Source organism: Plectropomus leopardus, chromosome 1 (assembly GCF_008729295.1).
Source record: "Plectropomus leopardus isolate mb chromosome 1, YSFRI_Pleo_2.0, whole genome shotgun sequence".
NCBI lineage: Eukaryota > Metazoa > Chordata > Actinopteri > Perciformes > Serranidae > Plectropomus > Plectropomus leopardus.
In genome coordinates this window covers 25245663-25270426 of record NC_056463.1, presented here as the reverse complement: position 1 = coordinate 25270426, position 24764 = coordinate 25245663, and the positions used below count along the sequence as shown (strand labels likewise).

At 39.6% G+C, this 24764-nt stretch overlaps 1 protein-coding gene across 1 annotated transcript in view; it reads left to right on the top strand.

The window, feature by feature from the left end:
- The window catches only part of ush2a (Usher syndrome 2A (autosomal recessive, mild)), a 230540-nt gene that overhangs the window by 141903 nt on the left and 63873 nt on the right, over positions 1–24764 (top strand). The window contains 9 exon segments of the mRNA XM_042488321.1: positions 841–996; positions 1719–1882; positions 2070–2279; positions 5568–5770; positions 5856–5968; positions 6874–7102; positions 8820–8988; positions 9110–9331; positions 23981–24204. Of these exon segments, the coding sequence (XP_042344255.1) occupies positions 841–996; positions 1719–1882; positions 2070–2279; positions 5568–5770; positions 5856–5968; positions 6874–7102; positions 8820–8988; positions 9110–9331; positions 23981–24204 (1690 nt within the window).

The following is a 24764-nucleotide window of genomic DNA, read 5'->3' as shown; positions in this document are numbered from 1 at the left end:
ACCAATTATGAAGAGCTAATACAAGTGGACCCCAATCTGTGTAACTATCATAACTTTACATAATTTGGTCCAGCCCTGTGCTTTTATTCATTAACTAAAGCCTAAAGTTAGAAACCAGGCAGCCAAGACTGAAATCTAGTGCATGTTGTTATTGAGAGACACATTCTGGAGATGTTCAATTGTTGCTAAAAACCTGAGCAAACAAGTAGATAGGAACACGTTAACAAGCTGCTAACATGAACGCCCTGGTAATGAGCTAAGTGTTGTGCATTTTTTAATCAGTGTTTTCTCAGTCCTAATGCACATTCTGGTCCGTTTTGTTCTGTCCTGTTCTACTCTGTCGGTGATTAGGCCTAAAATAAAGGTCCATTTTCCTGGCAGGCGATTAAAATGCATGAGCCCGTCTCTCTGTTCTGCTCTGCTCAGCTCTGTGTGTTTGTCTAAGTGGGTTTGTTAAAAGGCGGCATTAAGCCCTTCTCTTCTGATTACAGCAGAAATTAGCATCACTGTGGGGAGAGGAAAACACAAACCCTGCAGAAAAAAACAACAGAGGGAGGGGCGTTGGGAGGGAAGAGTGAGATACAGTGAACGCAAAAGAATAGAGATGATGAAAAACAGCAGAAGAGGAGGAAATGAGCGATAAGGAAAAGAGTCAGTTGAAAATTGTGTGTGTATGTGTGTTTTTGTGTCTGTATGCTTGTGTATATTGCCATGTGGGTTGTGTGTGTGTGTCTGTGTGCTCATACTGGTGCATTTATGAACATGTGTTGAGTGTTAATGCATTCCTAAAAATCCAACTATGTGTGTGTGTGTTTTCTTTTATTCAAATTTCCCCTTCAGATACAAGTTGCTCAGACGTAAAACCCACCAGCCCCTGGCCATCACCACGGTCCCCACGGTAACAGCCCTGTCCCCTCCCCCCTCTGAAGATCTCCATCGCTGGCTCCATGTTTACTCCGGCACCAAATTGTTCTACCAAGATAAAGGCCTAAGCAGGTGAGATTACTGAAATGAGCTCTAGAGCAAACGCCGGCGTCGCAGCAAACCGTGTGTGCAGAGCCGATCGGTGAGCTGCCGCTGATGCCGATCTTTTAATACCGCTCAAAGATACATTAAGCAAATATCCCAAAGAATTAAATTGTTTTTCACACAGCGTCCCCTAATCTCAGTTTGGCACTTGGTGGAAGCTAATTTTTTTTCCCTCTATGCTTGCTAAACGGCTCTGGGTGTGCTCTTTTCGGGTTTGTCTCTACTGTGCTTTATTCAAGCAGTAAACTGACAAACTTTTGATCATGTCAGCACTTTTTGCTTTGCAGGATTTTTTTATTCATGGACCAGAAAGCACTTTACAAGAATGTAATTTGTATTTGTTTAATATAAGTCATTATCAGGAATAACAGGAACTGTAGAGTGAGGATAAAGGTAGACATGACTGAAATTATGATCCCACTTATAGAGCATCACTATATTATCTGTAATTTCTCTTAATTCATTCAGTGGATGATTGATTCACAAGTCAGTACTTGCACCAGGGGCTTGTCTGTATTAGCATTTGTTATATTTTCTCACCCAAGCTCTTTTGAATGATTGATTGAAGAAAGTCTTTTTTCTCAGCCATTTATACAGAATCTATACATAGCTTTTAACTCACAAGGATAGTTAAACATATTGTTGTCTCCTCATCAAAATTATCATCAAAAAGTATTGTTTGTCAACAGATTCACCCGTTACCAGTACCAGTTAGAGGTACATAATGTCGTGGGCTACTCTTCAGGAGACATTGTTACGGCGATGACCATGGCGGGGGTCCCCCACCACCCTCCATCTCTGTCAGCGCACGCTATCAATCACACTGCTGTACAGGTCAACTGGACACAACCCTGTAAGATTACCCTGTCTCTTAAACACACACACTCAAACACACACAGTCACAAAGGACTTTCATGGCTGTATATTTGATTTATATTGTTCTGTGACTCAACAATTGCTAAAAAGTGGAAATAGAGACTTAAAATTATATTTTTCTACTGCCCCTAACTTTTCTCCCCCTGTCTCTGTGTCTTTCTCAGCTTTGCGAGACCTACAGGGGGAGGTTGAAGCTTACTTTCTGACAGTAGCATCTGCCGAGTCAAGTCAAATGGTGGCTTTCCCTCCTGAGATCACCTCTACGATGATAAGTGACCTTTGGCCGAGTACCACATATATGTTATCAATGCATGTGTCAAACGGAGCACACAATACAACAAAGACAACAGTAAATGTCACCACAGAGGATGGAGGTATGTGTGTATTTGTGTGATATTTGGCCAACAGTTGATCTTTAAAATTGGTTTAAATGTCTTTTTACTTCAGATATGTGTAAGGTGTATTTCTGATAGTGTCATCTATAATACCGAAATTCAATACATCTAAGAGAGGTGTCTGTGTTCATGTGCGTCTCTTTGCAACTCCTTGCTTCTCAAGAGATGTTAAACACATCATGTAGTGAGGCATGAAATCAATACAAAGTGTGTGTGTGCGGCAGATTTAAGGTGTTGTAAAATGCTTGTTGGCAGAGAAACACACACAAGTACCAACACACACAAGTAGTGTTTTACCTGTCAAACAAGACAGCTAAAATAGCTGGTCCCATGTCCTATGTTACTGTACTTCATAATACAGTAATGATACATCCATAATATTTTAAAAAAAAATGAATTATTGTATAATTTTACAAAGAAAAAATATAAACTATAATAAGTTACATTTTATCTGTCTCTTATGTTTAAATGGAAAACTTTCACCAAAATATGCAGTAACAATATTACACATGACATACCTCTTTAATAGAGGTCTCCCTCGCAATATTTGTAAAATGTAGAACTGTCCTGATTAGCATTTATGCCGCATTGAAGCTTCATTTAGAGTATTAATGATGAATTGAAGCTTCTAGGTTTTTTGAAATCATTAAATCATATTTCATTTGCATCTAAAATAACATGACAATTAGCCAGATTGTTTGCATGCAGGTTGCAGTAAATTTAGCAGTACTCCCTAAAAAGAAATTTAAAAATTAAAAAAAACAAAAACAACTGTGCAAGATGACTTTGTGGTATGCAAATTTTCTTTGGCATATCTGGCACTTGACTGTTTAGAGGTCATCTTTGTAAATTTGGAAAGTATTCCAGATGCTTGACTTTTTTTTTTAACTTCTTGCGAGTTCATCTGTAAGCCTATCACAGGTCAGACTGTCAGAGTCACAAAACTAGGCCTATCACTAACATTAAATGTCCTTGTCTGAAACTAACTAATAATTCATGTTGATGTATATTTAATTTTCTTGGATTACTGTTTTGGAATACTGGATTTTTGGGTTTTTGGAATTTGGAACATTCAAATACTGATTTTTGACACTGATTACCATGACAACAATTGAAGCTTCGAAGCAGCTCTAGTAAAATGAACACCTGAGACTCTTTGTCAAGATGTAGATTCTTGAGCTTTGAGAGAGTGCATTAAAGGGAATATGGGCAAAGTATATCAGATCTCTGATCTACTGGTATTTCCCTTTGCAAGCGGGGTACGTTTTCACTATCTTTGGCTATGAATTGCGCAGGCTATCCAACTGTCATCACAACTTTTTTCTCCATTTCCCGCTAACTCTCAGCCTAGTCTCTCAGCATTTTAATGGTTAGCTTTCAAATCACTCTGTGTAATCATATGTCAAAGGCTGTTCACTCTGTCTGCTGTTTTTTTCCATCTTCATTTTCATACCAGTCCCTCTTTCCGATCATCTCTCTGTCGCTTTTTTCTCCTTCACAATTCTCTTTCTTTTCAATATAATCATATGTCAGAGGCCTCTCTCTTTCCCTCTAATCTGAGCAGTATAATAAAAAGTGCATTAAAAACATTAGAAAATCATTAGGTGCTAAAGGCAAAGCACGGCTCGTTTAACTGAGAGGGCTCTGGAGGTAATTTCATTATTTTACAGCCATAAGAGTGCGCACACACACACACACACACACACACACATAGACTGAGGCCAAATATATTTTAACTAATTCAGCTCAACCCTACCAACCATCCTAACATGGCCTGCAATCTATAGGGCAATGCTAACATCAGGACTAATTGGCAAGAAAAATCTGTGTGTGTGTGTGTCTGTGTGTGTATGAGTGAAAGGGACTCAGTGTGCAGTATTGCGTTGATAATGCCATCCTGCAGTAAATGAAATGTAGAGCAGTAGGTTGGGTTTAGGTAAGTGCATTGGCAGCAAATGAATTGGGTTAACTTCTCTTAGCTGAGTGCATTTTCACTTAGAATAATAGATGGAGTTGGTATGATTACCTCTCTCACACACCATCGCTTCCGTTCTTTTCGTCTGTTTGGTTTGCTGTCTCACTTTTTTACTCACAACATTATTTTCTTACATACTTAAATTAACAATATTCTGTCTTTTTTCCCCACTCTTTGGCTTTTAATTTTTACTCACTGTCTCTCTATTTCTTCTCTCTTGGCCTCTATTTGTCACATTTCCCCTTGTCCTTCACTGTCTCTTTGCCTCTGTATGGCTTATTATAACTTATTTCCTATAGGTTACTAAATTAAAGGAGTTTATGTGCATTATCACTGTCCTTTGTGGATATGCTTTAAGAGAATTTCTTTGAGGAGTGAACTAAGAGAATTAAAGAAAGTCAGGGAATCTGAACAAGACAACAGTGAAAAAGAGAGAGAATATAATAACACAATGCAGAAATGTAGATAATCATTCACGATTACCTTTTAGACAGAAAACATGATGGACATTATTGTTTGTGAAATTTTAACCCAGTTCATTTGCTGCTAATGCAACTAACTAAACCCAGCCCAGTGCCCTACATTTCATTTACTGCTAGATAGCATTGTAAACACAACTCTGCACACATGCAGGCACACAGGTGTCTTAGTCTCCCTCCCTCTCTAACACACAGACTCAGACTCGCCCATTCTTAGGTGCACACCACCACACGTTGTGGGTTGCTCTTTCTGTTACACACACAAACATACATCCTGCGTATCCGTTTACATCTCTTTCCCTCTCTCTCACACACTCACATACGGTATATTGCCCTCTTGAGTAAGGGATTGTTAAAAGCATATCCACAAATTGAGAATGTTACATATCTATTATAAAATGTCATTAGTGCACACAGGGGACCTCAGATACAATGCATAGTCTTCACATATACATTTTTTTCTGGTGATCACAGACACAGCACAATTTAAGGGCATCTATAAGGTTTAATGTTTTTTTTTTGTTAAAGTAAATGTTTACAAGCAGTTATCAAATGAACTTGGGTGAAAATGTTCCTCAGAAAATCATAACTATATTCAGTCTTTAACGGCACTGTCCCTACTTTTTCCTCAGCAGTTGAGATAGCCGGTATGGAAAAGCTTACATGTGATGTTGAGACCATAAGTCTCATACCACAACCCAGACATGCATGTTTAAAGATGACCATGCCTCATATATTCTGATTTTCAAGATGTAACACCTTTTATTGTTTTAAATTATTTTGGATCTCTGTACTCTCATGTGCTGTCCTTAGAGCCAGACGGGATGTCTGCCCCAGAGGTGGTTCCAGTTAACAGCAGCACAGTACGCGTCCTCTGGTTCCCTCCTCTACGACCCAATGGAGCAGTTACTGGTTACTATATCTACCTGAATGAACATCTCCATGGTAGTGTAGACAACAGCTCAGGGTCCTACCTGCTGGGGAACTTGCTACCTTTTACGGTCTACAATGTTCAGGTACACACACAAACAAAAGCAGATATGCACACCCAGACACACACAAGTGCATTCTGTTATTGTCTGCTGTGTTTGTGTATTTCAGGTGGGGGTGTGTACTGTGTATGCATGTGTGCGGAGTAATGTTACTCAGACAACCACGGTGGAGGACTTTCCTGCCAACCTGGCTCCGCCGCACACACACGTGATCAGTCCCAGGTAATACAGAGATGTCCTGCTCATTTTTTTCTGATATTAATAAACTTTCTGCACGATCACTCCGCTATTGTGTTTCGACTGTTTCAACACGGCGGCTGTTCAAACACGTTTATCGTTTTATAGCTAAGCTGTATGCAAAATGTGTTTCTAAAACTGTCTGGTTTGACAGTTTGACTGCAGTTCACGAGCAGTGATTTACATGATTGACAGCTGCGTTAGAAACTCCACGGCTATGACTGGTTGTTTTCATTCACGTGCAATGGATTCTTGTACATGCCATCAGTGGAGGCAGAGGAATATGATTTCTTTTTCAAAGATTATCTGTCTCATGAACTACTGTATGGATATAGTGACGGTGTCGGCAAATATCACAAAAAGTTACCAGCTACAACTTAAAGTATTTTGGCCATAATTTGTAATCATATTACCTTAAAGTTGCTTTATAACAGCTTCTAAATTTAACAAAATCTGATGGCAAACTGGCATTTTATTTACAGTCAGGTAAAATTAATGACATTTAGAATGCTCTACCTCTCCCATTTGACCTAAATCTCAATGTTGCAAATCTCACAGTTGCAGGGGAAGTGGTGATTTGTGGCTTACTTCCTGTCACTGACACTGTGGTAGTTGTAACTCTGTGTGTTACTACACAGGTCTATCCCCTGCCAAAGATGTCAGAGATAAAAAAGAGGAAAATCAATAGTGAGAAGTGTATAACCATAACCACACGCCCTGACACTGTAACTCAACTTTGTCAGTCATTAACCATGCATGAATACATGTGTGTGTGCATTTGGGCATGACAAAGTGTTTTTTGTGCGTACCGGTAGTGTGAAAGGATGGTGAAGGAGAACGTACACCCATCTCTCTCTCTTTGTCTCTCTCTATCTTTCTCTCTCTATCAGAGTGGTGAGGTTGGACTGGTCCCGTCCAGGCAGACCCAGTGGGATCATGCTTGGCTATGATGTCTTAAGACGGACTCTGAGGTCATGTGCCATTGGGTCAAAAGGGGTCATGTCCTCTGTGGGGGACGAGTCAGGAGGTGCAGGTAGTGTAAGGTTCAGATGTACCTACCTGCAGTGTCCTGCCAGTCATGGTGTGTGCGGGATGTCCTGCTTCCATCCCCATATTCAGGTGATTATTTTGTGGTCATTTGATATTTATTTTGTTTGTTCTGTATTCTGTATGAGGTGGGGCTATGGAATAATCATCCAGTTTATTTATCACTCATCACATACATTTGCATGGACAATAATGCTGGGCTGAAGAAAGGAATCACATATTATACAGGTTAAAACAACACAAAACTGGTTGTTGTAGAAGGGGACTGCATTTTACATTTTGTGTCAAAATTTTACCTGAATAACACACTCTTCTATATGCAGCTTGTAATGAGGTTGTGTTAGTGCCATATGAAATAAAAAAACATACTGTTTTGAAAAGCAAAAACATAACACAAGTGTTGATTATGGGTATTTTAAGTGATGCATATTGGGGGTTAATATTTCTCCTCTCTTCTGCTCTGCTCTGCTCCACTGTTTGGTCTTTTTATCTTTCTTCTGCTATAATCCTCTCTCCTCTGCCCTTTCACTTTAATGTAAGAGCCTCTTTCAACTCTAACTTGTCATGAGTAATCATTAAAACCTTCACTGTACAACAAGAATGTGTAAACAAGACAGAAGTCCAGGGTCTTTGCTTTGGCTGCTGATCTGAAGAGGAGAATACATTGTTGCTGTGTACTCCCTCAGGATATTAGTCACCAAACCTCAGACACACACACCCACACAAAAGCACAAAAAGAAACACAGAGACCACCCCAGAACATACACTCTCACATTTCCTTGCGTGCTATTTAAGTAGGATGCACGGTCATCCTCGCAAGTGATTAATTTTTCTAAACAGATTAACTTGTCATCTGCATTCACCTCCATCCTTGTGTCATTGAATTCCAGCCAAATTGGCACAGTGAAACCGCTCGCCATACATTTACCCACACAGCACCCAATGATACAAACAATAACAACACTGAAGCTCACATGTACAAATACACTCCTACTCAAGTATTGCATTCGACATGTTTGGATGGAGCACACGCAACACACACAAGAAAATCCCTTATATCACAAACATGTTCTCACACAATCATCCATTGTGTATTGGTACTGTGGGTGTGGTAAACAAGAAGACAGCCCTTAAAGTTCGGGTGAAGCAAAAATAAATATGTGTAATGAGTTTGTCACACCACAGAAAAACGTGTTATTAAGCACCCAGCCAAATATATACAATTTAAAAAGTCACCAACTAAAATCTGCTCTGCTCTGAGATGCTTGGGGCATATCCGCCAAATGCGCTAAAGCCAGCCTCTTTTAATTGTAGCACTACAATTCTCCATTGAGCTGCTTCATTGGCCTTATAGAGCCATGCATGTTTGAGCCACCAAAACTGTAATTAAATTCAGAGCCAGAGGATGCTGACCAGCCCCCAAATCAAGCTTGTTCTTCTCAGTCTGCAACAGAATTCTATTTTTTTTAATATACTTTTTAATTTTTTTTAAATTGCCATTGCCAAATTGTTAAACGCCACAATTCAGTACTAAATAATTCCCAGACTTTTTATGTTTTCAACAAGTGTTTTGTAGAATGTTTAATGTATTTAGTTGTAAATCTCAGATTTCACTTTACCCCGACTTCAATCAATATTTTTTAGGGACTGTGGCCCTACACGGGAACATTTCCTGTAATGAACAAATGATTTCCTCTTTTGAAGGTTGTCCCATATTTTTAATGCACATATAATTGTGCAGATTTAATTTTCATGCTTCCTCTTGTGTGTGTAATTGTATGTTGTCCAGGTTTGCTGCAGTGGACTGTTGTACACTAAGAAACCAAATCATCATTGCTGTGAAAGCAGCTACCTGAGTTTGAGTAATTCCTCCAACCCAGTCTGCTGCAATGGCAAACTGCTCCCAGCTCTTCCTGACCACCAGTGCTGTGGAGGATACTATGTTCATGTAAAAACCAGTGAGTGTCAGACCACTTCATTTTTGTGCACCGACATGGGATCTGCTCTTTTCTACTTGACTTGAGTGTAATCTTTTCCATGTCGTTCAAGTGTTTCCTTCATCTGTCCTTGTCTTTGTAGATGAAAACTGCTGCCCTGACCACACACAGGGCCGGGTCTCAGTGGGGCTGGGTGACAGCTGCTGTGGGGGGGTTCCTTACTCCATGAAAGGCAGCCAGCTCTGCTGTAGTGGGAGCCTCCATGATGGTTTTGGGGTTCAATGCTGTGGAGGCCGTGTTGTCGAAGATACACTGGTGTGCTGCGGTGATGCTGAGAGAGGGGACGTGCATACATATACTGCAGGTGAGTGAAAGAAACACACAGATACAGACATAAACTGTTGTCAGAATATTTTCATATTTTGAAATGTTTTTTACCCAACAATAAAATCACATTGAGTGAAGTTTTATGAGCTGCTGAGCCATGTGAATATGAAGCTGTTTTAGTTTTGAGTGAATCCTTTATTCTAAAATCAACAAAAAGGCCATTAGTTCTGAAAACTAGTTACCTTGGCCAAAAAAGGATTTTGTCAGAGTTTAGGAAGAGTTAGAAAATGATAGGACAAGAGAGTGAAGCGTAGAGGGTTGAGGTAGACACATGCTGTAGGAACGTGGGGTCGTTTCCCTTTCTTCCTCTCCCGCAGTGTCCCAAAGCACCCGGATACCATGGCACAGATGGGACTGTGCGTGTGTGTGTGTATATGTGGGTATGGGTGTATGTGTGTGTCATTAGACATCTTTGTCATGGCAGATGATGATGAAACACACTCGGGATGGCACCGTTGAGGGCACTGCCAAGCACACAGCAGGACAAATACACACTCATTCTCTCTCCTTCACAAAAACACACACGCAAACACACTCTCACACATACAGACATATTACATGCTCACAAACACACACACAGAGTCAACAGGGTGCCCTCGGCAGGGTTCGCTTAGTGTTGAGTGCCAGAGACAGACACGTGGGCTCTATTCATCACACATAAACAATGGCCCATATGGGCAGGCCTATAGTACTCCATTAGCGTATCTACAAACACACGACCCACACTGAAACACACAAAATCTCTACAGACACAGAAATGCATCCATGCCGACAAAAAAGTTCCTAGAAAGCAGCAACAATACTATTTTTTTTAAATTTAATGTCTGTTCTCATTTGTTACCCTCATTTATTATAAAAAACTATTTTCTGGCTTTGTTTTTTTTCCAACACATTCTCTTTCAATGAAATTGTCAATAAAACTCTCTTAAAGAGTTTTCACTCTCAAACACTGATCTCATGTATAAAGCAATGCTTGTTAATTTGTTTTAACATATTGTTTTAAAATATTGTACTCCTACACAATGTTCTGTTTTCTCTTCTCTTCCTTCACTCAAACCTCTTTTCTCTTCCAACTGTGCAAGCTCTATGGTCATCCTTCATTTGTGGTGGCCTCCCAAGGAGTGCATATGCTCCCCACCTCCTCTTCCTCTCTATCTCCTTTTGTAATTTATTTCACATCTCCTCTGCTCCTTTGTCATCTTCTTATTTACTTTTCCTGAACTTGTTTCCCCACCCTCTCTGCTTTTCCTCGGGCCTCCCCTCTCTCCTTCCACCACCTTCTCTTCGTCTTTTTCTCCCATCCCTTCTCTTCCCCCCTCCTTTCCTTTATGTGCCCCCTTCCCATCCACTCATCAGTCATTAGCGTTAGCTTCCCCATTGAGAACATATGGTATGATGGATCGTAGGGCTAGCGGCGCTAGCAAGGCTAAGGGCCATTTGCCGGGTGCACTGCGCTGTCGGGGAGCCCTGGGGCCGGCTATGCAACCTCGACCCCACACGTCTGTTTCAAGATACTCACACTAACATACACAACATGCACACAGCAACACCTATTATAGGATATGCTACTTAACCTTGGCACCGCTCACTCTCTTTGATGCCTCTCACCATGTCCAGAGTTTTGTATTTTTAATGATATAGTGAGAGACAGATTTGTGAAAAAAAAGACAAATAAAAAGGAAAGAATGAAGGGAGAAAGGAGGGATGGATGGAAAAAAACAAAGAAAGAAGGAAAGATATCTTTAAAGAAAAAGTAAAACATGCATCAAATAAAGGAAACTGAAAATACTGAGGGGGAAAGTGAGTGAGAAAAAAAAACAGAGAGAACAGAAGAGTGGTGAAGAGCTAGATGGAGCAGATTAAAGGAGGAGTGAAGGGTATCCCATTGTGCCCAGCTGATAGACTAGGTTAGGCTGATGTGATTATGGGGTCCCTGAAGTGCGATCTATCACACATTACCGTCCACACTGTCAACAACCATACACACACACTGCAGGGGAACAGCAATGCCAGGAGACAGCCGTCTGGCAACAGATACACGTACCGGCTTGCGTGCACATGTGCATGCATGGATATACACACAAGAATCTACACACAAACACAACAACAGCCACACACAACCACACATGATGGAACTGAATGCGTGTGCATTCACACACAGCTGTATCAATGTGTACGCTCTGACAAAATTTGCATTTGTACTCTCTCTCACACACACATACACACACAAGCTCAAGGCTGGGCTATTTGAAACAGAACCAGAAGCATCACCTCACCCAACCTAAACACAAGAAACACAAGAAACAAACACAAAGTTGAGCCGGTAGACAGTGCTCTTCTAAAACATTTCTATGGGTTTAACTTAGTTGACATCAAGCTTGTCTGCTTTCTCCAATTTATAGAAAGTGCTGTCTTGATTATAATACTGAGCATAGACTGTATATAAAGATGTACAATTTGTCTCAACTTACTCTCACTGTAAAAATGTGAAGCCACAATATCCCGGATACAGCCACTTACATCTTGTGCTGGTGATGTCATTTGGAGTCGGAGTCAGTGCAGTAGCAATAGAGAATCCCAATAATAAGTCCCCAAAATACGGAAGTCCAGTAGTATTCCAGCATCTCCAGTTTCTTTGTCACAAAGTCAGTGGTTTTTTTGAATTGTTTTTTTTGTTAGAAGTCTGAAATAAGGTCTGTGGTTAACACAAGCTTAAGAGACTTTTACATTTTGTTCTACGACATAAAATACGTCAGTAAATACCCCATTCGCACTTATAAGCATTTGCGTGTCTTAAAAAAGACGGTTGCTTACAAGCGGCTAAATTAGACTACATACATACTACATAGGTTTTTTGATGAGGGAACCAGGGAGACCTTAGCTTTGGCCTACAGAAAAACGTCATCACTGCAGCACGCTATAGGCCAAGTAACATGAAAAACAAGGCAGTAAAGTTGTTGCTGTACTGGGAAAAAACATTTGACTTGATAAATGAGGCCCTTAACAAAGTCTGTACAAGGTCTGTACTTCAAAATAAAGTGTGTTTATTTTGAAGTACAGACCGCAGGCGACATTCACAAGTCACCATTCAGAATGGACCTGCGACCCACTTTTGGGCCACAATCCACCAGTTGGGAATCACTGGTCTGAGGTACTGAGTCTTTCATATCTGATTAAACCAATTTAAGTTTTAGTCAATACAACTATCTGCACCAGACATGTAATGGCTTGCACCTCACTTGCACCTTTTGGCGAACAAGTTCTCTTTTTACGCTTTTAATCTATTTTCCTTGTGTTTATGTGCATAACTTTGTTAATTGTGTAATTTTGTCAAGTAACACTAATACGCCATCTTAAATGGGAGGCCTAGCTTCTATTCTGGCCAGTTTTACTCTTTGGGGTATTATTGAGATAGTCTCTATAATCCTTTCCTCAGCATTCTCTTGTTGTTATACAATAACACAAAGTCTCCATGCTAAATCCCTCCCTTCCAAATCTGCCAGTTTGTTTAAACAGCTTTCATTTCACTTTCAAGTAGATTAAATACTGTTTGTTTTTGGACAGGAAGGCCTCAGTTTTCTTGCAGTATTTCCTCCTGTGTTGCAGGTTTGAGAGCAACTTTTAAGCTCTTCATTTGCTCCTCTTTTCTTCTCTCTCTGAGTTTGTATGTAAGATGTTTAGCTAAGACTTAGGTGAGATTAGATGATGTTTAAAGGATCGTGTGTGGTGTCTTTGGCCTCCCGTTGCTCCCTGACTCTCCCAAAGTCCCCTGCCTTACTGTGCGCGCTCCACTAATCATTTCCCCTTCACACTTTCTTTTTTTATATAGTATAAAGTTCTTTAACTCTTCCTTCTGCCCTTCAACCTTGCCTTCCCCATTTCTCACTGTGGGTGCTATCATAAATGCCCTCCCCACCTCACTTTTTCTAAAAGTAAGTGAATCTTAAAGATGTATGCCTTTCTTTAACTCCTTCTCCTACTCCCTCCCTCTGTCCCAGCCCAGCAGGCCCCATCCAAACGTTCAAGGACAAATCTGAATATCCCTTTTCACCGTTTAAGTGTTAAAAGCCTGGCGGTGCCGGGGTGTTATCTTAACGCGCCTTGCCGTGCCATCATCAGAGCGCGTGATGAAAATGGCTGTGATGATGCTAAAAGAAAAAAAGAGGAGGGGGAGAAAAAGTAATAATCAAATATGTTTTTCAAGGGCACAGTGACCATTTGCTGGAGGGAAATTATCCCAGTAGTTAAGCTAGCTCACTCAGAGCCTGGCGGAGTTGTGAGAGTGGATGCGTTTTTGTGTGTAAGAGTGTGCAAGTGTGCATGGTTTATTACTTCAACTTGGTGCATGCATGCTTCTCTTTTTGTATGTGTCTCACTGTCTGATTCTCTATATGTAGCTGAATGTGTTTGAATTTTTGTGTGTTTCTTTATGCAGAGAGGCATACATCCCTCATTGTTTCTGCCAAAAAACCTCTCATCTGTCTCTGAGAGTGCATGTCTCTCTTTGCGTGCGTGTGTGTGTGTGTGTGTGTGTGTGTGTGTGTGTGTGTGTGTGTGTGTTTATCATTGCCAAAAGCCCCTCATCAATGATGGGTAGCAAATGGCCAACAGTAGTGCATTCCAAACAGCAGCGTCTGGCTGCTTTAGAAGATCGAGTACTCTCTGAACACAGGAAGACATTTCTCTCTCTGTTAATGTATTTATGATGATGGCTTTTCTATTAGGTTTACTTTAATGACTGGCAAGAATCAAACCAGAGGCTGTCAGGAGCACAGACATGAGGGCAGTCTGCTCTCTGTGTGTGTGTGTGTGTGTGTGTGTGTGTGTGTGTGTGTGTGTGTGTGTGTGTGTGTGTGTGTGTGTGTGTGTGTGTGTGTGTGTGTGTGTGTGTGTGTGTGTGTGCGTGCGTGCGTGCGTGCGTGTGTGTGTGAGCACATTTTGCTTGCCTTTGTTTTACTGACGATGCTGCTACTTCTACATATTGTGAATTTAGTAAAAGTCAACATTATAAGTGAGGCTGTAAGTTTTAACATGTTAATTATGATGCGTCTATGGTCTGTTTTTTTTTTTTTTTTTTTTTTTTTTTTTTTTAAATCCTGTTAATCGCTGACATTCCTATCTATAAGACGCTGCAACAGGCTGAGTTTCACTCATGTTCACTTTTTGCTGCTCCCATGCAGGTTTTTGCTCTTTTTTTCCTAATCAAGACAATCTCTTTAGAACTGCTTTTTCTTGTCAATATGGACTTCAAAACTGTTTTGTAAGAAATGCAATTAATCGCATAGAGCTATTTCAATTCTGCGAGATTAAAAAAAAAAAAACCAGTTGTTTGACAGCCCTCATTAAAAGACTTAACTTTCAGGTATGGGCAGCAAATATTTCACATACACAAGAATACATGCAGACCTAGACCTTAGGCATTTTTAATTGTGAAAAAAAATTGATTACTCGAGGATGTAGTTGTAAATAATAGCGGGATAAAATAACGCATTTGTCATTCAAGTCTTATCCCTAAACCACAATTACTTTTCAGTTAACAGATGCATGTCAGGTGCCCATTGTTGTATTCTAAATTGTGCAAGATACACAAATCAGTCCATTTGACTGGTGAAGCTGCATACTCAGTGCTTACTATTGATTTCAGAAGATTACAGTATAGTTGTATGAACAATGACAAAAAATGCAAATGCTTTTAAAATGCAAACAAGAGGAGTTTACCAAACTTAATTTGTAGAGTGTTTGGTGAAGGGGAAATTTGGGTCTTTTTGCATTGAAACAAAGTAAAACTGTAACCAAACTATTGAAATCAGTGTGTCCCAGTGCTTTGTGGAAATTCCCTTTTAAGTTCTGTCAGTTTGTTGACTTAGTGATCTAGCGCTTCTTCAAATCATGCACTACCTCACATTGCCTTTAGTCTTATGCTAAAAGTTACACTTGATCTAAAAAGTTGTTTATTCTGACACCGTTCATCTCACCACCTTGTGGAAAAGCAGGAAGTACTACCAGCAGAGATGCACCCAAGGCTTAGAAGGATTTGTGTAGACATAAAGGTGGTAGATAACCTCTACTTGCTGGCTCGCAAATGTTTTGAGCATCCTAGTGTTACTCAGGGCCTCTGCCACACCTCGAGTTCACTAACTCCCAGATCACATTGTTGACAGTGATGGATAACCTGGAGGAGGCAGTCCATGGGCCATTGTGTTGCCAGGTACAATGTCTCTGGTAAGGTTGAGGGCAGAGTTGGTGTGGGCAGAATGTGCAAGGGTCGGCTGGTTTAGATCGTGTGAGATTGTCTGTGAGGTGATTTCATCTGCTCTAAAGTTTCCTTGTATGACTGCTGTAAAACATGTGTAGTGCTCATTTAATCATCTGCATATGGTATAAATCTCTGAGGCTCACTGATGGATGTTTGCTTAGTAAGCATAGTGGTGGTCGATATGGCCAAAATCTTCTGTCATGGTATGTATATGTCTTATATCATAGCAATGGTATATATCATGATAGAGTGATTTTTCTGTAAATTCAATTAAGGAACGGTATAAAATATCCATATTCTACTTTATCATATAATTTTGTTCTTTTATTCGGAACTTACACACACAAAAAAAACAAGTGCCTTACAGGAGACAACACTTGAGTACAAAGTTAAATTTGAAAAGACTCAAATCAGTAAACTTATTTCAAAATGGAAGCTCTATAGGGATAGATTGGGATTTTTGCAGTGGAGCTGTATGAGATACTTATGTATAGTTAGTGTATTACATACAGTGGCTGGTCATGTGCTCTCTCCCTGTTAGCAGAAACAGACAGGATTTGCACCTCACAGCTAAGCATTAACCTGCTGTATAGTGGGGTGGACAACAAAATGCATTTTAGACACTTAAAAAAAGGCCTACCTAAAAAAGTTAATATCAGTCAAAGTGGAGGCTGTGTTGAGAGTATTTTCACTGCTTTACCTGTCAGACAGCCCTTTCCTTTGGTGCTACATTTTCTGGACCATATAACTTCCATATTCCTACGCAGAAGCCCAACTAAGCCATGCATGTGATCAAACTGATGGTCAGATGTTTTGGTCAGACTCTCAGCGGTTTATATAGCGGTTTATGGCGCTAATCGCCAGCTACTGTATGGAATAGTAACTATACACAATTATGTCACACAGCCCCACTTCAAAAATCTTGAAATTTCACTTTAAGGTTTATGGGAACAATAATTTCAAGTGTTACAGGTTTCTGTTTACAACTTTATTCTCCTCCATTTCTCTCAAGTCATGTTACTTTGTGAGGCAGCTGAAATCGCAACTTCAGGCGACAATCAAGAAATCACACAATACATGTAAAAACCTGGTATTTTACCAGGAATTGTACCTTACTTTTTGTGTCACACAGTGTTGAGTGCTTGTTGCATTCGCCTCGGCTTGCATTGGGATGTCCCATTACTTTACGTATAAGCTAGCAAAACATAATCTAATAAGTTGTATATTAGCCTAATTTTTGCCTTAACCCAAAGATTGAGCCAACAGGTGACTTCACATCTAACTGTAACTTCAAGCTTAAGACATAAAACTAGCCCATACTTTGCTACTCAGTCCAATTTCTCACTTTAATTAACCAAAAAAATTCAGGATTTTTGTCCTGCATTCTTTCAAAGGTGCATGCAGGTCATCATATTAAGTATGACCGTGCACTCAGCAAAGCGTGCACTGCTATGTGCTGCAAAACCATGCCAATCCAGATTAAATAGGGTAGTTTTATGTACATTTTTAGGGAGTCTTGAGATCACAAAGCCTCCAGCCCTGATTTGCCACTTAGCCTGTGCCAAATAGCTCCCCAGGTAGAAACAGTATTGCCAAATTCCACTGGTTAACACATTTCTGCTGTCATGTGGTTTATACTGCATATCGCCCAGTATTTGTATTTTAAGGATACGAAATAAGCTCTTTACGCTAATCTTACTCAAAACTTTTGTTTTTTCCTATTTTATCACTTTGTAAAACTCTTTTAGTTACATTTCTTTATCACTACTTCTGTCCCTCTCTGTCACAGACACTTTAAACACACACACACACAAACAGCTGCTTGCTGTATCTCAGTTTTTAGTGAATCCCTGTAGAGTGGTGAAAATATAACTGCCACCAAAGCATTTCCCTCAGCTCAGCTCAGCACACACACACACATACACACTGAAACAAACACTCAAGACACATATACACAAACATGCACATACACATACACATAAGCACACAATGTCACACACATGCCCAGCTGGTAATGTTGTTGAGATTTAAAAAAAAAAAAAAAAAAAAGAAGACGTCAGAAAGACAAGAGGACAACCAGTCAGCTGGGAAAAGAGTAGGTGTGTATGTGTGAGTCTTTGATTATGTGTGTGTGCTTGCTGCCCCAACATCCACATGTGTGTGTCCACAGGGGAACACTGTGCACTGTGTGAGAAAGTCAATCCAGTGCGATTTCATCTCTCGACATGGCACATAGTCTGGCCCCTCTGGAGCGCAAAGTGCGCTCGTGCACACATGCACGCGCACACACACACACACACACACACACACACAAGCACACACACTCCTTCATGCAGTGAGTGTGTGTGCATGTGTGAGTACCAGAGCCCAACCAGTGCTGGATTTTTGAGGTTGATACATTTGAGAGTTTGAGAGCGGATATATTTTTTTGAAAACGCATAACAAAAAACATGTTTCGTAAGCATTCCTTAAATTTGGAATATTTAAGAGTTTTGACCAAGATATTGAGCAAGACTTAGAAATTAAATTAGTATCAGGAGCAACTTTAAGTCGCCATAGAATCAACAATTCACATGCAACAAAACTACATTAAGAGCAGTGATAGTGCTTGATACTGTGGTCCTAATGCATCAAGGTGTGCAGGCTTTATGGGCATCTGATGTTTTTGTTGCCTTAGAATGAGCTGTGTGTATCTACATACTGAGCAGTGCCTCAGTATGTAGATAATGGTTAGCAAATAGTCTCTCATAAAAGGGACCTGGCAAAAACTAATGCAGTGTTGTCCTTTCATGTTTCTGATTTTGGGATGTAATGATATGAATATTTTCAATTGCACCTTTCAATCTTGCCAGACTTGGCATCTTGCCCCCCTAGAGGATCACAGTGGAAATAAGCCTGTGGCTTTATTGTGTAATTTAATCCTCAATCCAGTTATCATGTGATAACTGTCTTCAGGTGAAGCAGTTTTATGTGTATTATATGATTGTCAAATAAATCCAATTTATCCATCCATCCATCCATCCATCCATCCAATCAATTTATGGTTTTGTAAATTAAGTTTTCAGGTTTGGGATTTGATATGTTAAAGTTTCAGGTATATTTTCAACATACATGAATGTAACCATAATTATAACCATACAACATCAATCACAATAGTAAAACTTCTCCCAACCATTATTGATGTCCACAGATTAATATCTTCAGCATTTCTTCACCTGTACACCTGAACCTGTACATACGGTATATTCAGTATCTGTGAAAAACCAAAATCTTCCAAAGCATTTAAAAAAAAAAATAATAATAATATCATCTTAGATGTGCGTTCTCCTTTTTGTGCATGAGTGTGCGTGCGTGTGCATGTCATATAAATGTCTGCCACCAATATGTGTCTATGAAAGCTTCTTCAATGTGACTGTGTGTGTGCTGGTATGCAAACTGAGTCTGTGTGCTCTTGCACTGCACTTTGTGCCAAACCCCTTGTAATATATTCAGGTATTTAAAAGTGTTTGGTTTGTTTAAAGTTGTGGAGGGGTTTTGGTCTCCTAGAGAGCTCGGATAACCCTAATCCACAACACACATTTTTATCAGTAGTTCATTGGCAGGGCTAAATATTGACTTATCATTAAGTGGAATGACTGAAACCCTAATAATAATTCACGTTGTCTAAGCACCTTGTGTTGACGCGGCGCTCCCGATGCTATTAACGAATGTATGCAAATCCAACGTAAATCTGAAGATTAGGGCTGAAGCATTCTGCAATGCAAGAGAGAAAACAAGAGGTGTGTGATAAAATGTTGTCAACACATACACGCACATGCACACGCATGCACAAACACACACCCCATACAGAGAGGAAGAGAAATAGTAGGTGTGTGTTTCAAAATGTTAACACAAATGTACAAGCATGTCACACACACCCATACACAGATAACGCTTACAAAGACAGGGATTGGATTTCTGCTGAATGGGTGATAATACAGTAGTGAAGTTTAGCTGCAGAACAGTAAACAAACAATGTAGACCTATGAACTGAGTGGATGCAGAGAGAGAGATACAGAGATCAGTAGTGGAAGGGAGAGATGAATAGGAGATGGAAATGTGGAAGAAATAAAGATGAGTAGGAGAAAACAGGAGGTGAGATAAGTAGATACATGCTCAAAGAAATGTTGAAACCGAGAAATTAGAGGATGGATTGTTTGATAGGATTCGAGCCTGACCGATATGGTATTTTTGAGACCAGTACCAATATGGTGACCAATATCGTGTATTTTTGAGCTGGAATTAAAATAAATTGCTTCTATGTGGATTGTTTACTGATTTGGCACTGATATGACTCTGCAAAAGTACCCAGAAGGCTGCTTTCTTAAACAAACAACTTTTATTTAACAATTTATTTATTTAAGATTACACACAAACAAAAATAAAGAATAAATAAAAAATTAAAAACATTTGTACTGTATGTGTTCAGCATCAGTCTTTGCTGACCATACAAATGAATATAGAAATAAAATACACATCAGTACTGTATGGTCTTTGCTGACTGTTATAATGGAGAATAATTACAATAAAATAAATAGCTAAGCATCAGTACAGTATCAGTCAATTGCTGACCATTTCTAAAACACCCAAGCATCATTTTCTGCATTGTATGGTCTGTAAAAAATTTTTATCGGCCCATATCGAGAAAAAAAAAAACACAGATGCTGATACACTCCGATATGTCTGTAAAAGACTTATATCAGCTGATAATATTGGTTGACCGATATATTGCTCAGGTTCTTGATAGGATGATGGGAAAATTTGTTTAAGTAAAGCATTGGGAGGAGAGAAGTTTGAGGGGGTAAGAATGTAGATAGATAAACTCAAAAAAGTTAGATGTACGAGTAGCGTACTCCTTTATACCATGCCCTGCCATGACTATGTTCATACGGTAAAGTGACCTAATCTCTCTAACACAGTCTGAACAGATTCATCCTGTCTCACTACGCAAACTCTTACACTCACATCACTACACACATTCACACTCAACTCATTCCCCTGACCCCTACCCCCATTTTTTTTCTTTTTTTTTTTCTTGTTGTTGTTTTGTTTGTTCTTCTGATTTACACCTTTGGTCTTTAAGCTTGAGTGTTATGTCTTTTTTTTCTTTTTTTCTTTTCATTACTCTAGTTAATTATAATAATAATAATAAGTTAATTTATTATTATTATTATTATTATTATTATTATTATTATTATTATTATTATTATTATTATTATGTTAATAAATGTTAATGTGAAATGGCATATGGTTTATGTAAATGCGGAGGAAAAAACAGAAAACAGAAAAAAAAACTGTGGACAAGATTGTGAATATGATTATATGACCAGTTGAAACAGAAATCAAATCTAAGTTTAAAAAAGGTAGATAAAGGAGACAAAGAATTGTGGAGATGGGGGGGATAAAGGTTGATACAGAAGTTATGGATGTAGAGAAGAAAAAAACAGGGAAAGAACAGATGAAGGGTGGAGAAGCAGCAGGAGACAACTCCTGAACTTCAGGTCTCAGGTGGTAAAGTTTGCATTTCCTAGATTCAGAAAAAGCATGAGAGAGAATCGAGATATACACAGAGTTTGAACAGAGTTGAACGGGATATGAAAAGACAGACAGACAGCTAGGGAGTAAATGGAAGGGAGGCAAATGAGTAAAAATTATTCATCGCAGAGGGCCTAGTGTCCGGATGGAAGGGAGGAGTAGAGGTGAGGATGCCGAGAGGACGAGGGATGAGTGGAGAGAAGCTATTTTGGAAAAGTGTTGAGCTGTTTATTTGCGCGTCATTGAAGCTGAAGTAAGGCGCTGGGGGAATTGGCCACCAAGCCCCCGCTCTGCAACAGCTGCCGCTGCTAAGTGAGTTACTAGCCGTCAGACTGCCTTTATGTCACACAATCACACACACATGCACATGCATTTTCCTGTCACATGTTGCCTGTGATGGATGCGGTGAGGATATAATGCGCTGCAACAGCACAGGAGAAAATATGTGCCTTCCCCCACTTTTGGCCTTTAAGTGAAATGATTGCTTAAATGAGCAGCATTTCATGTGCGCAAAGAGTGAACGCTGATTGGGTTGTTAAACAATAAGTTATTTATCACTCCACAACTAGCTGTAGGCCCATTAAAGGGCGAGGCCGTGATACAAAGCAATGACTTAGTGTTTAATGTCTGCTGTCAAATAAAATGGGCAACACAGCTGGGGGTAGATAGAGCCACAGATCAGCATGTCATCAACTGTTAGGATGAATTTACTAAATACCTCATGAAAGTTAAATTTCTTAAATCTACACTAAATAATCACAGAAGACCAAGGGGTTCTTATAATAATTCAGTCTGATTCAAAATGATAAGCTTTTACTATCAGTCTCTCTCATTAAAATACAATTTGTCCTTTCTCCATCAGCACAGTCCTGATGTTTTAGTGGAGTTGTGCCGTACCATGCCATGCTCATTTGTATTTCCAATGCATCCTCTTAGCAGGGGGTAACTTTGCTGACTCAGTATTATGGCAGGGCAATATTATAGCCCTAATCCATTGCAAAGCCAAAGCTTGACAGTCCTCGCCCTCATCGAGGCGAAGATGTCAAAGTAACCAGATTGGTTCAACTTGTATTATTAGGAGAGCCACCAGAGAGAAGGCACTATGTTTACTCTCTTTAATCCTCAGCTTTCATTAGGTTTGTAGCTCTTCCATAAGAGCTGCTGTTTTACCCTCGTGTCCATGATTTAACCTTAGGCTAACACACACTGAACATATTCTATTTCGGGGTTATCACTTTTGTAAAGTTTTGGATATCTAAGTGGAAAGAAGTTTATTTTGTCAGTATGGTATTTAAAAAAAAAAAAAAAGGTAAGTAAGGGACACACGTATCCCCCACAAATGGAGTCATTGTGCTCTATGTTTTCTAAAGCCTTCTTTCAAACTATTATTTTCCCCACCAGGAGAAATCTCAAATCTCAAATCTGCAGACGTTTAAAACTGTTTTAATTTGTCAGTCATTCAGTTATTTGAATTTTAAAAATATAGGGCGCTGGAGAATATGAAAAAAAACATGCTTGAAATTTGATATTCAGTTGCAAAACATTTACAGGGAAATGGAGTGATAGCATGTATTTTAAATGTCACCTTGCTGCTGAAGGTGAAGTGGTAGCAGAAAGACATCACCTATCACTGTCAGAGATGGCAGCTCTCAGAAAAAACACACTTCCTCTGCCCGTGCACTCTTTCGACAGCCTGAATATTACTGCTGTACGAAGAGATGAATACAGGAGAGGAAAACAGGCACACAGGGGAGGAGAAGAGGAGGATGTATATAGGAGTCAATAAGAGAAGATGCACACTAATATTCAGAGCAGTAAATACTGTTTCTGTGCAGATGGGAAAAGAGGTGTTGAGAGACAATACAGTCCAACATGGCCTTGATCTTTATACAGTACGGAGAGAGGAAGAGCATTAAAGAAGGAGGTGATGGGATGGGATTGTGGAAGGAGAAGAGGTTACGGGGGGAGCAAGACAGGAGAAAAGACAAAAAAGGTTGAGGACCTGAAGTGGAAGAAAGAGGCAGAATAATAGGAGTAGGATGCCCTGCTCAAGTATGGAGAAGCAGAAGGGGACAAGATGCGCAAAAGAACAGAAAGGCCAATAGTCTTTGTCTCAGAGAGACACATAACATTGATTTCAGACATAATGGTTGAATGTAGAAATATAACCACAGCATATAATTGTGTGTGTGTGTGTGTGTGTGTGTGTGTGTGTGTGTGTGTGTGTGTGTGTGTGGTAAATCTGCAGATAATTTTAATTTAAAGAGCAAGAGTGTTAAAGAGAGAGAGAGAAATCAGAGAGATCATTGCTTTAAAAGATAATATCATTCATTTTGAAGGTGTATTATGCAGTCTGGTTATTGTTTGCAACCAATATTGCTAAGGAAAGTGAAAGCCAACCCCAGATTCAGACTTGATTTGATATGAGCTTCATGTGTTTGGCGTTTCACCTCACTGTATTTGCGTTTTTTCAGTGCTGGTGTCTGCAGTTTTCCATGTGAGCTGCTGACGGTCTGGCACCTGAATGCTACCTTTTTATAAAGTCCCGACTGCACCTGACTGAAGAAATAAGAAAGTACTCACTTTCAGTGGGTCTTAAGTAACAGTTGAGCAGGATTTCTGTACATTGTTTTTTCAGGAGGAGTCTGTGTAACAGACATTCAACACTGATTCCTTTGAGACTTTAACCTTGTTAGTTTTAGCCTGTAAATTAGCCGTGGAGGGTATTCAACAAAAGGTCATTCCCTTTAAAATGCATTTGAAATATGTTAATATGACACGTTTTCTTGTTTTTAGGCTTTGTCTGCTGCGGTCAGGAGTATATAAACTCTTCAACCTCTCTTTGCTGTGTGGGCAATAACGGCTATCCCACAATGCACCCTGCTGGCAATGCCACAGTAACACTGCAGTGCTGTGGGTCAAAGGTCATACATCAGGAAGAGGAATGCTGCAATGGGATTGGTTATGATCCTCAACGACACGTGTGTGCTGACGAGCCCACACCCGGCCTTTTGATACAGGTGTGTGTGTGTGTGTGTGTGTGTGGGGGGGGGTCTGTCTGTGTGTGAGATCATCTGTGTGTGTCCCTGTGTTTATGTCTTTATGTACATGACTAAATTAATGTCTTCTGGTAAAGTCCTCTACATTGTTTATACTACATGTTGTATTTGCTTAGACATTACCAGATATGGAGTAATTTGTCTCTAGCTCTCATACACTTTAAAAAAAATCATGTGTACTGTCCTAGTTGTGCCACAAAGTAGGTTCTTCTTTTTCTTCTTAATGGTGGTTTAATTATGTGATAGAAGTGCTTCAAGAGCGGGTCATATTAGCAGCCTGTTCTTTAGCAGCCTCATTTCAAAAAGAGTTGTCATTGTTTTGCTGTCATTTTTTTGTTTTACACAGATGAATGCACATTTAAGATAAAATAATAATAATATGATAATATGATCATTTGTCTTGCATCCTCAAGCTCTCAACAATAATCATTCATTTGTAGTTTATTAATGATCAAGTCTCGTAACAGATATGTTTAGGCTGCATTTTAGAAATTTTATTTTTGTCTTATTAGTTTTTTGTA